Raw genomic sequence first — 11,983 nt, 5'->3', positions numbered from 1 at the left:
AATTCAAACTTTGAATCTCTTTCAATAAAGTGAATGAAAATATTATTAAACCAATAACTAGTTGGTAATTTGGAGAGTTAACTGATCATGTCAATTTTTAAAGGATTACGCTGTAGCATAAGTAATATATAATAAAAATTTCATATAGAAAAAAAAAATGATATAATAAAGGTTCGTAAATCTTTTTCCCACTCTAGGCTCCTTTCAAGAAATTGTTAACTGGACAAGCAATACCTCTGTAATCTATATGAGACCCATATGAGAGGGAGAGAGAGAGAGAGAGACTTGCAAAACATACTAAAGGTTTTTTTTTTTTTTTTTTGGCCATTCAACATAATAAAGATTGAGTATTGGTAAACAAACACTTTATCCCCCATAAATTTTAATATCCTCACGCACAGTATCAACACTGGTGTAATATCTTCTTCCTTCGAATGGCTGAGACCCAACATCTAAATGGGCTTCATTTTTCCCAATCAAATTCCATTTGGGGTTCGCTTCCTTTTGGTGAAGCCCAAGAGCCCCCAAGAATGGCAGCCTAAGAAGCTGCCCCAAGGGCACAGCCTCCGGTACCATCACAACATTACCAGTCCCCTCGGATGACAATGCCTTGGAAACCATCGGAATGGCACGAGAAATATCGGTTACAGGCAGCAGGCAATTGGCAAGCAGAGCATTTCCAGTTGCAGTGAAATAGCTGTCCCAGTGGTAGTGTGGTGAAGGAATGCTGTCAACCGCCTCGAGATTGATCTCGAAAAGATCATCTTCGTCTTCCATGTCTGCAGCTAGACCTTTACCCGCTCCTCCTGCGTGTTCTGCAGAAGCCGAACCTCCAAGAAGAGAAGCCATGGTGGGTTTTTGGAGTTTCATGGATGTGGCTTCCTACTTATATATGGTCTCTCACATTTTGGGTGTTGGGTGGTGGGGTTGAGTTCAGGTGGTAAGTAGAACGCCCTTCAACAAATCTACAATGATACAAAAAAGAATGTGGAGGTTGGTCTTTGAGAGCACGTGTTCCAAGTCCAACCCCACGTATGGCTGACATGACATGACATATTACATATGCCTGTTGTGGCTTCTTTCGATTTTTACATTACTGATTACCTAATTAAAATGACTTTCGAATCTATTATACAATTTCAATGCATTTGATCAGCACGAATATAAATGGAGAATCCTATTTCATAGGAATTCAATATTTGTAAGTTTAGATTTTGTAGTTGGCTGACCAGTTAATAACAGAACAAGGCATCCATTTTAAACCTACAAAAACTCAAGCTCCACTCTTGGGAGGAACTGTTGATTTAATATCTACCAAAACCACTAAAGTCTTGCGCAGTAGACCTAACTACCTCAACAGAACAGAAGACAATCCACAATTTCTCTAATAAACAATGAGCAACCTAAGATGGTCACAAGTTGTCCTAGTGGAGAAGAGAACACTACATAACCTTGCATTTGAACTTAAACCTTTCACCAACCAAAAGCAGTAGCCAATATTCTCAAAATTTAACAATCTCTAAATACCAATTCTTCAAGTTTGGATATCTATTAACTGATAATATATAAATTCCATAAGTTTTGCAGTTATCTGAGCATTAGCCTCAACTCTTAAAGGTTTGAGCATACAGGGTCACATTGCTTTTCCAACATGTAGTACAATTCATTAGCTTCATGCCTTAAGGTTGAAATATAGGAGGGATTTGAATACCATTAGCAGTTCTCTATTCCCTTTTACAGAAGCACAGTAAGTTCAGTATCTTCAGTAATTTTTATCTTTTATGCATCTTGCAAATTCCTGTTAAACTTTTAACTTTGAAGTCTCAGTCAGAAGTTTTCTTTCGCGCAAGAAACCAGCGCTCTTGGGTCTTTTTAGAATAAATAGCATAGGAGCATTTTTAAGGTATTAGATACTGGAAATAATCTGTTAGAGCTATATTAATGAAGCAATGACAGACTAAATTTTGAATTTTGCCCAATGTAAAAAGAGGGAAAAGGCATCAAGGTTCAATTATTCAGCAAGCAAACCTTTCAGAAAATCTACAGCAACTACAAGACGATTAAAACTTGTCAAAAGTTCTAAAAAAGGGATCAAAAAGAAATGCGAGGACCCTTCATTGCATGACTCAACCTCTAGCCAAAATATCCATATCACCGTATTTACTATAAGACCCACTACAGCTTCATAGTTAGCACATTTTAAGACCATCACATAGAAGAATAACCTAAAACCTTCAGCTTTGTTAGTCTAAACAGAAAAATAAAAATTAGTTAAGGTTGTTCAATTTGGCACCTAACAATTTGAGATGTGGCCTAGATGACTATTTCTGTACACCGACAACCCAGGTCATTCTTTTACCAACTTTAGCGCACAGAAAACACCATTACCATTTGATGTAGGCAACCTGTTCTGGTCTTGTGTGTTCAGTCTGAGCATAGCAACCATCACACTGAAATTGGATTATCGTTTAAATCTCATGGTTGTGTTTTGTCATTCAGCCTTAGGCAAACTGTTGAACTATTAAAACAGAAATTCAGAGGGAACCTCAGATATAAACCCCTCTTATACCAACATATAGACAAGGACCTACTATGCTACAAAGAGGGAAGATGACAGATCAGCCCATATAGAAGAATGGGCGAAATGTATCAGCTAATTCATGAAGAGAAGCCTTCCCCTAAAGATGGAATCGAGACTAACATTTTCTCCCACACCATGAAGTAAATTAGTGCAACGTCTCCACTAGCCTGTCTTGTTCTTAGTTCTAACCATGAAAGCAACAACAACAGCAACAAAGCAGCATAATGGAAAGCATAAGTGACCCCAAATCCATTTCCAATAAGCATGAGGGACATATGTCTCTAAACAAGATGAATAGATTGATTTCCAAGTAATAGTAATATCTCCATTTTCTACAAATAGCAGCATAAACCCATAAAAGCCAATCACAGCATCAGATTCATCTATTCCTTAGAAAATCTAAATCCACACCTACAAGATGTTCAAGATATTCACTATCATGAACCAACCACCAAAACTTGCAGAGTACTAAAATGGTGATAACCCAAATGCCACTAAAATATAACAAGAAGCGAAAACAGAGTGTAAATCAAGAAACACGCGTACGCTATCAACCCGCGATGCTCGTCGCCGCCGTCGGCCAGCGCAACCATGAGCCCGGTGCAAACCCTGCTGGCCCACAAGACGAAGACGGCTGCCACCACGAACCGCAAGGGCCCGCCTTGCGGCACGAAGAGCGAGGCGGCCGATAAGATCACCACAGGCAACATACAGTAGCCAACGACGCTGGTGCACCGGTGCAGGTCGAGGTTGCCGTTGCGGCCCGCCAACATGTTGAAGACGACGTAGAGGAAGATGGAAGAGACGACGATCCAGCCGAGGATCACGCCGAACTGGATCTTCCCGGCGAGTAATTGGAAGAGGCAGAGCGACATGTAGAGGAGGATCGGGCCGGAGAGGTCCGAGTCCTTGTGGACCGCCGGGTTGGACCGGAACGGGTTGAGGATCGACTTAGTTTTGCGCCAGATTTGGTCCGGGTGGATGCCGAGCTCGTCGAGGAGGGGCTCCTCGTCCTCAAAGTTGGTGCCGCCGCCACCGATGGAGGAGCCGGCGACGCCGATGGGGCCGCCGAAGAGGGCGCTGCCGGAGGAGGAGGCGGCGGCGGAGCCGATGTCGAAGGACATGAAGGGGATGCTGGAGGTGGAGGAGCGGGGGGGCTGAAAAGGCGCCGTCGCGACGCGGCGCTGCTGGATGTTGTTGGATCCGGCGCTGGGGTTGCCGCCTGAGGGGAAAACCACCGGTGGCACGGCGAACTCCTTCGTCATTTGGGATCGGAGAGTGTGAATTGGGGAATTTGGGGGTGAGATTTTAGGGTTTTGGAATTGGGGGATCGAGAGCAGAGGAATCGTTGAGTGGGAATTTTCCGATCGAGTAACAGCAAGCGGTTGTATTGAGAGGACTGTAAGGGTAGTTTCGACTTTTTATTGGGGTCGTTTGGTTGATTGGAACTTTGGAAGCGAGTTTTTGCCGCGCTGTATTGGCCCGGTGACGTTCTTTAGGGCTTGAAATTACACTTTTGCTCTTAAGGCAACTAAAATTGCTGAAAAAGAAAAGTCCTGAGACTTAGCGAAAGGACTCAAGGAGGATTCTAAATACACTTTTTGCTTTTTATGCCAAAAAACATTCTTTGTTTTCTCTTCACACCCACTCTCTAAGTACCTTTGCCAATTTGCCACTAAATTAAAAAAGGTTGATTACAATTTACCTCCCAAATTATTGGACGGTTCGCATTTTGCTCTCTAAATTCATTTTTTTCATAGTTGACTCTTACACTACGTTTCGTCAAATCGAAGATCACATTCGTCAAAACATAGTCTACTTCATTAGTTCTACACATTTAGCTAGGGGTGCGTTCAATACGGTAACTGTACCAAAACACCAATAGCAAGTGTCGACCGATAGGGGTGGAGATGGAGGTTTTGGACTCCGACACCGTACCGACGGTGGACAATTACCGAGTTCTTCGGTTTCAAACGGTATCCAGTCGGTACTCTGCGATATCGGTGGATGTGGGATGGTGGTGGTTGTGGGTTGGTGATGGTTGTGGCTGTGGTTGAGCTTGCAAGTCAGAGCTCGCATGAAGAAGAAGAAGAAGAAGCTGGGTTGAAGAAGAAGAAGTTGCACAAAAAACCAGAGAAGCAAAGAAGAAAAAAGCAAATTCGGAGCGGTATCGGTATGTCGGTACTCCAACGATTTGGGATTTGCAATCTCGCCACCACCACCGAAAAGGGTCGGCTCGGAGGAGAACCGTTGCCATTGGTTCGACATACCACAATTTCAGTATTTTTCGATTTCGCGATACAAAAACTTAGCCCTACATTTAGCACTTAGAAAGATTACCACGTGTGCAAAAATGAGTAAATGACTTCCCATTTGATTTATTTTTTTTCTGACGGAACATAGTGTGAGGGATGAAGTGTCAAAAAATTTAATTTGGGAGACGAAATGTGAATCTCCCAATAATTTAGGGGGATAAATTGTAATTAATTAATTAAAAATAAGATTTTTTTACACTTTACTCACTTGAATTATGACACATTTTTCATTTTACAACTTAATAAAATTAAGTCAATGTGGCACCTTAATTTAAAAAATTTTGGAATGTCAAACCCAAGTTACATTTCGTCTATATTTTCATTAAAAATAAGAGGTTTTTTATTCTTTTTAGTGTTGTTCATCATCTTCCCAAAATTTTCAAACCAGTTTCATATTAGTTTTTTCTCCAACTTTGGTCCTGATATTAACCTATCAAACCATAATGAAATTAAACAATCTTATACTTGTTATATTGTTATTAGATTTCAAACGAAGTTCTAGAATTCAAGATATAAGACCACTAAGATAAGTACATGAAACTGCCATTTTTTCTAGAAATTTTTTGAAGTTTTGATTTAAAGTTTCCAATTCAATTTTTTTTTTTTATCAATCTAACACTCCAAATAGGTTTCTTAGGTTTCGAAATCAACGTAAATAACCTCTATTTCAACTCTTCTATCAAGTCATCACAAGATTTAAGTTATGAATCAAAAATCCAATTTTGAAGATTTTGATCAGGACACCCAAATCTTCAAACCCATACTTTTAACCCGATTTTTCAATATATTTCTGAGCATTCAAAGATGCTAAACAACCTAATTCAACTAATAATTAAAATAAGTAAGAACAGAAGATTCAAACAAAATAATTTTCAATTAAATAAAAAAACTGGAAAATTATTCTATAAACCCATACCTCTACATTAGTTCTTATCCAACCACCGAAGCACAAGGGGTGGTCGATGTGAGGGACCATCAGCAATGGGTAGTCGCCAATGGTGGGTACGTGGAGGGAAAGGTGGGGTTGTTGAAGTTATTAATTAATTAATTTTTTTTGTCAAACAATAGAAAACTAACATGAAAAGATAATGCCTTAATTCTTAACAAAAAGGGTAATAGAATCTATTCGAGTTGCAAAATCTTTTAAAGTAAGGTGCGAGTGTCACATGGAGTGAATTTTTTTTAGGAGGTGAGATGAAAAACGAATTAAATTTCAGGTAGATAAAATGTAAAAAAGTCTAAAAATAATGATGCATATTCGATTTTTTTTTTAAGATTATGATTATAAAAAAATTTCATCTTTCAATGCAAGAACAAAAAGAGATGGGTAATTTTATTAAATAACCCCTTTTAATATACAATAAACTTTTTTGACACTTATCCTGCAAAACTTACATTTCTAACATTTTTACATTTTTTCAGACCAAAATATCCCTTATATATATATATCATATATAGACCGTACATTCGAAAAAAAAAAATTCAACAGTTGCTTCTCCTCCACTTTCCTGCAGCAACCATGGAGACAGCGAAAACCATCGAGAGCGACAACCCAAATCCTCCTCTCCCCACTTGCCGGCCCCACCTCCCTTACTGGCCAGCAACGCATCATCTTCTCTCTTTATCTCTCTCCCATTCTCTCCCAACCCAAATCTGAAAAAAGAAAAAGAAAAAAAGAAGCAGCTTTTTTTTCCCAGATTTGAGTGTTTTCTCTTAGTGGGTTGGGAGGGAAGGGGAGAGAGAGATAAGAGAGACATAGATAAGAGGTCGGTGGGGAGGTGGAGGATGGTGGTGGGTTGAATCTGATGGGATGGTGGTGGTGAGTTGTTTTGCTATGAAAAAAGATTGTCGTCTAGATTCGAAAACCCATAACCCCCTTGAACTTGAACAACCTCTTCTTGCTCTTCCTCGTCTTCTTCAACTTTTATATTCTTCTTCATTTACTGATCAGCTGTGGTCGTCATCACCTACGATCGTCGTTGAAAAAGGAGAAGCAACTAGTCAATTTTCTGGTCCAGTTGTGGAATACGCAGTCACCCGAAGAGGAAAAGAAGATTGTCAAATTTCTGGTCTAGTACGTTGTGGAATTCGCGGTCTACATAAGGTTGGAGATTTTATTACGAGAGAAAATTCAACATTTCATAGGTAAAAGAGTAAGAAAAGCAAGTTTTAGGAGGGAAGGATAAAAAAAAATTATTGTATATTAAAAGAGGTTATTTAATAAAATTAACCAAAAGAGATGGGCAGTTTCAATGGAGCTATCGAAGTTTTGCAATGAACTCTGAATGAGTGAATGGAATGACTGATATTTAACATGAACACGAAATAACACAATATGATTATGACCTGCTAACACGAATTGCCACGTCTACTACCAAAAAGTTGGTGGTGATGCCATAGATGATAGACCCATAGCCCATAAGATCAGGCCCACCAGTGTGGGCTTTTCTGCGTAAGAAAGCAGCACCACAGCCCATAGTCAAAACGACACCATCCATATTCCATTCCTCCTGAACAAGAATGGCTGAGATTCCAAGCAGTCCTCTCCATCTCCAAGTCAACTAAGAACTACCAATTCTCCAAAATCGAAATCAACCATATTAACTGTCTCACTACCTCTCTCTCTAGGGATTAGGAAATGGAGGACGGAGCTCTTTCGAAACCAGTGGCGGTGGTGGCCTGCGCCGCCATGGCGTTATTCTACGTGGCCATTCTCTACGCACCGACTTTAATCCTCCGTCTTCCTCCTCCCTCTTCCTTCAAGAGCTTCATGACCCGACGGTTCATATGCGCTGCTATTTCCTCCATCGTCTCCATCATCGTCTCTGCTCTCCTCCTCCCCGTAAGCCCCACCCCCATTTTCGCTTTAATTTTCCATTTTCAGCTAACCCTTTACGGATCTTCAACTTAGATTGCTGGCTTTGAACAGTAAGCTAACCTGTAATCGAACTTAGCTTAAGGTTTATGAATTGGGTTTCTGGCATTTAACATTTTCAACTATGATATGAAATAAAATGAAACTGTTATTTGGCTACTTATTTTCCTGTTACTAGCAGCAATTACACGTAGACCATTTGCAATTTTGTTATGGGTTATGATCAGAATAGCTCACCTGGTTCACATTGTTGAATATTGCCAGATGAGAAGCAGAGAGGCATCAGAGCTGTTTGGTGTATATGGCGTTCGAATGGACCATATTGTGAGTATTACTATGCTATAAGATACAATCTTGGTGTGTGTGTGTGTGTGTGTTTTTTTAGTGTTTACCGAGCAGCCTTGAGTTTAAATTCTTTATGCAGATTGGGAAACGGTGAATGCTTGCTAAAATTTGCGTGCTGAATTGCAATTTTATGTATGAAACAGTGGCAAGCTGTGGTCTTTCCTCTTTCGTTGACTGCTCTTATATACGCTGGATCCTTGGTCCTCAAGTCTCTTTTGTTGATTGATTCGTGGAGGGACCATATGAACTGTGCTGTTGGTGGAGGCTTTTCATTTGATTATATCAAAAATGTCTCAGAAAAGACTGTTGCCTGTATGCATGCAATTGCTTCCAATGTGTTGGTTTGGCGTAATTATGTTGTGGTTAGTTGCCTTATATGCTTTCAAAATGAATTAGTTTGCGTATATTATGTATACCCTGTAATTAATATAGTTCATGTTAACTTGGCCTGCTTAGTAAGTGGAATTATCAAGTGATGAATATATAGAGTGCCCTATTGACATGAATCTTTGGCTTTAGTTGGTTGAAGCATAAAGCCTATAAAGTATCTTTCATGGCATCAATTCATTCACAGTTTTTTTTTTTTTTAAACAGGCTCCGATTACTGAGGAGTTGGTGTTTAGAGCATGTATGATACCGTTACTTCTCTGTGGAGGATTCCAAAAATACACTGTCATATTTCTCTGCCCTATTTTCTTCAGCCTGGGTAAGTCAACAAATGTCACTTCTTGCAGATAGTAAATGTCTATCATGGTCAAGGTTTGTTCTTCTGGTTACTTTTACTCTCTGTTCCCTAGTTTTTTTGTGCAGCATAATCACTTCAATTTGTCCCTAGTGCTTTATTAAGAACTCATTATGACATTTCCATATAAGATAGTGTAATTTTTTGTTGTTATGTCACATTAGTTGATTGATCATGGAGTCTTATTGTGCATTATTACTCTTTGCAGCACATTTAAACCATCTAATGGAGGTCTATAGCAGACAAAACTTTAACTGGATCAAAGCTTCCATGGCTATAGGTATGCTCAACTTTTATCTCCTTGCATGGACACAGAGATTTCAGCCTTGAGAAATGGGCAGTTGCATTATAGGATCCCGCCCATTTCATTTATCAAGCTAACCTGTGTTTTGTTTACTTCTTGCATTTTGGGGACCACTTACATATAAAAACTGTTTTGTCAACATGTTGCTTTATGGATGAAATGTGCTTTTTTCAGGTCTGCAGCTTGGCTATACTGTGATCTTTGGCTCATATGCATCTTTTCTCTTCATTCAAACTGGTACGTGGTTATTGGCACTTTTCTATATTATTGTTATCGTGTGTCTTGCCTTTCATAACATAAGCTTCGTGTTATATGGATCATAAAATAGTATATTATGAGGTGTGTATGAGGAGCTTTTTCGTTTACTCTTTTTTCCATGAGATACTTTTCTATGTCTTTGATACGTGTCTTATTTATTCCATGCAGGACATTTCCTTGCTCCTTTAGTTGCTCATGTATTTTGCAATTTTATGGGATTGCCTGTGCTAGTCTCACGGGGGATAGGTATGCGAGTAGAGTTTCCTAGTAACAAAATGCGTACCTGAGAACTATAGAATGCACAGATAAAAGATAATCTAATTCTGATTTTTCTTCTGTCTAGATGTTGATTATATTTAAGAAACTTGTGCAAGTGCTGTGAGTTATAATTGTAGATCTATACTATTGATTTTCTTTTTCTCTTACCATCATCAACTTATTTCATAAAACTTGGGTGTTTGCACATAAATAATGAAGAGATACCGTAGAAATATAATGAACAGATAATTTTCCATTGTGTTACAGTTGCCAACATAGAAAGGCAATTGTGTAATTGGAGATGAGGGAAAAACACCTAAATGATTGTTGGAAACAATAATAAAATTCTCCATTTTTAAAGGAAAAGAAGAAATATGAAACTTGTAGCTCTATTGAAGTTTTGGGACATGTAGGGGCCCCATTGCATTCGCACACAAGGTGGGCATGCATGCAGCTCTAGAGTTTGTCCTGTTCACAGAGAACTAGACTTGAGCAAATCTTTTCCTTCCCATGGCCTTTGGGTTTGCCCTGGACCACCTCATTATGAAACAGAAGATGTATCACTTAAAGGCCTCCTCTAATGCTTTGTTGTCTCCTTGTGGCTGTGCTTTTTTTGTAACTTTGTTGTGTTAGTTGAACTCTTGTTGGTCAAGGCTCATCGTTATCTTCATTTTTTTCTCAGGGATAGTAAGTGTGGCATTTGTAGCTGGAATGGTGGGTTTCCTGTGGTTTCTTTTTCCAATGACGCACCCAGATTTGTATAATGATAGAACATATAATTGCAAATGTTGGAATGGATTTTGTTCTGGGAACTAAGCTGTGATATTTTCAGAATGAATAGGTTTGTTTAACCTTATATCCTTTGTGGCATGATTTCGTATGAGTATGACGTGGACATTGTTTCTTCAGCTAAAATGACAAAAAGAAAACAGATGGTCAGACCCTAAGGGAAACGGTTGGCCTTGCCTTACGAGTTGGGTTGGACTGGTTTGTGGACTAAATGTATGGCCCAAGATCCTATTCATGGGCAATAGACCAAGTACTCTTTAGCAGGCTAGCTCATAGGTTGCGGGTTGCAGTCCGGTCCACCTGGACCAATCTTTTAATTTATAAAGACCGGACCGATCCATTAATTTCTAAGAAATACAAATAATAGACATGAATAAATACTTAAAATAGACTTTGGTTACATTGAAGGGAATCAAACTCTTGATCTAGTCTAAGACTAATCCATGAATAGACGTTGCTCTTTTTCTTTTTTCCAGACACAATATAGAACTCACTTTTCTTAACCTCTTTCTATGAGGAAGAGGAAAACAATTAAATAATGAACCAATTAATTAATGAATGTTATTTATTAAATTTTGATAGCAAATAATTACATTAAATAAGTTTTACAAGGCAACAGTGCATATGAATATAAGATAACCAAACGTGTCTTGTACGACCCCCAACCCTCAAATTCGGGAACTAAACGGGACTAAAACGCTTCCGTGATAATAACCACGAGAATGTTGAATGCCCAATGGTGTGTGAACCATGAGTTTTGTGATTTTCTTTTTGGTGACTTGGTTTGTAAGGAGATTTACTTTTTATTACATGTTAAGAAATTATTATTAATAGAGGAGCGCGCAAGCACTTGACCATAAGTAATTCAGTACTGCTAGATATACCACATTTTTATACCATAATTTCATACCAACTTATGTGGCAACTTACATGGCATTCATACATTGGATACTAAAAAATAAAAATAAAAACCCAAAAAGAAAAAGAAAAATTATGTCCAATAAAGTAATGACACGTGAGATGGTATAAGAATGTGGTATAAAAAATGTGGTAAATATAGCATTATTCTAAGTCAGTAATTTAATAAGAAACTTACACATTTTTAGTCTTTGGATGAAAATCCAACAATTAATAGAAAGCATACCATTTACTTAGATATTCTTAACTAGATCTTCATTTAACAACTTAAAACATGATAAGTTTCGTACCAAAAAAGTATAAAGGAGAACCTTGAGGAAATTCAGAACTAAGAACATCCAACCAACAAACTATAATGATGTGACATATGTATAAACACATTATTTAATGAACAAATTTAATAACTGTAGCATTATAACATTAGTAATAACATAATAAATTCCTTATAATTGTGCACTAATCTTTTTTTTATAAGTTTTTAATGACCTAGGAAATGCACCATGTCACTAATTGTTAACAATTGAAGATATCAAACAGAGTTTTTGAGTCTCCATCAGTCACAAGATTTTGAAAATCATTGGGGATCAATTTTTCCCAA

General features: G+C 38.3%; 3 protein-coding genes across 3 annotated transcripts; 1 reads left to right on the top strand and 2 right to left on the bottom strand.

Annotated features, from left to right (window-relative positions):
* Window positions 1-366: 366 nt before the first annotated feature.
* Window positions 367-849, bottom strand: LOC147282019 (uncharacterized). Its single transcript, XM_086248154.1, has one exon. It carries the CDS (start codon window positions 847-849, stop codon window positions 367-369), a length of 483 nt encoding a protein of 160 aa, XP_086104280.1.
* A 1,970-nt stretch (window positions 850-2,819) lies between these two features.
* LOC147282018 (Integral membrane Yip1 family protein) lies at window positions 2,820-4,136 on the bottom strand. Its single transcript, XM_086247817.1, has one exon. It carries the CDS (start codon window positions 3,844-3,846, stop codon window positions 3,076-3,078), a length of 771 nt encoding a protein of 256 aa, XP_086103943.1. The 5' UTR covers window positions 3,847-4,136; the 3' UTR covers window positions 2,820-3,075.
* Window positions 4,137-7,411: 3,275 nt separating this feature from the next.
* On the top strand, window positions 7,412-10,534 carry FACE2 (farnesylated protein-converting enzyme 2). The gene is made up of 8 exons (XM_086247706.1): window positions 7,412-7,738; window positions 8,036-8,095; window positions 8,260-8,478; window positions 8,711-8,822; window positions 9,067-9,138; window positions 9,337-9,399; window positions 9,589-9,666; window positions 10,361-10,534. The coding sequence occupies exons 1-8, from the start codon at window positions 7,535-7,537 to the stop codon at window positions 10,492-10,494; spliced, it is 942 nt and encodes a 313-aa protein (XP_086103832.1). The 5' UTR covers window positions 7,412-7,534; the 3' UTR covers window positions 10,495-10,534.
* Window positions 10,535-11,983: the final 1,449 nt, after the last annotated feature.

The sequence above is a fragment of the Dryas octopetala genome, chromosome 6 (assembly GCF_963921425.1).
Source record: "Dryas octopetala chromosome 6, drDryOcto1.1, whole genome shotgun sequence".
Lineage (NCBI taxonomy): Eukaryota > Viridiplantae > Streptophyta > Magnoliopsida > Rosales > Rosaceae > Dryas > Dryas octopetala.
This window is presented reverse-complemented; position numbering and strand designations above follow the sequence as displayed.

What these genes read in the sequence shown, in the direction of transcription:
- LOC147282019 (XM_086248154.1), bottom strand. Translation starts at nt 849, where the DNA reads ATGGCTTCTCTTCTTGGAGGTTCGGCTTCTGCAGAACACGCAGGAGGA.
- LOC147282018 (XM_086247817.1), bottom strand. Translation starts at nt 3,846, where the DNA reads ATGACGAAGGAGTTCGCCGTGCCACCGGTGGTTTTCCCCTCAGGCGGC.
- FACE2 (XM_086247706.1), top strand. Translation starts at nt 7,535, where the DNA reads ATGGAGGACGGAGCTCTTTCGAAACCAGTGGCGGTGGTGGCCTGCGCC. An exon ending in TCTCTGCTCTCCTCCTCCCC is followed by an intron (nt 7,739 to 8,035) that starts GTAAGCCCCACC and finishes GAATATTGCCAG; the next exon opens with ATGAGAAGCAGAGAGGCATC. An exon ending in CAAAGCTTCCATGGCTATAG is followed by an intron (nt 9,139 to 9,336) that starts GTATGCTCAACT and finishes TGCTTTTTTCAG; the next exon opens with GTCTGCAGCTTGGCTATACT.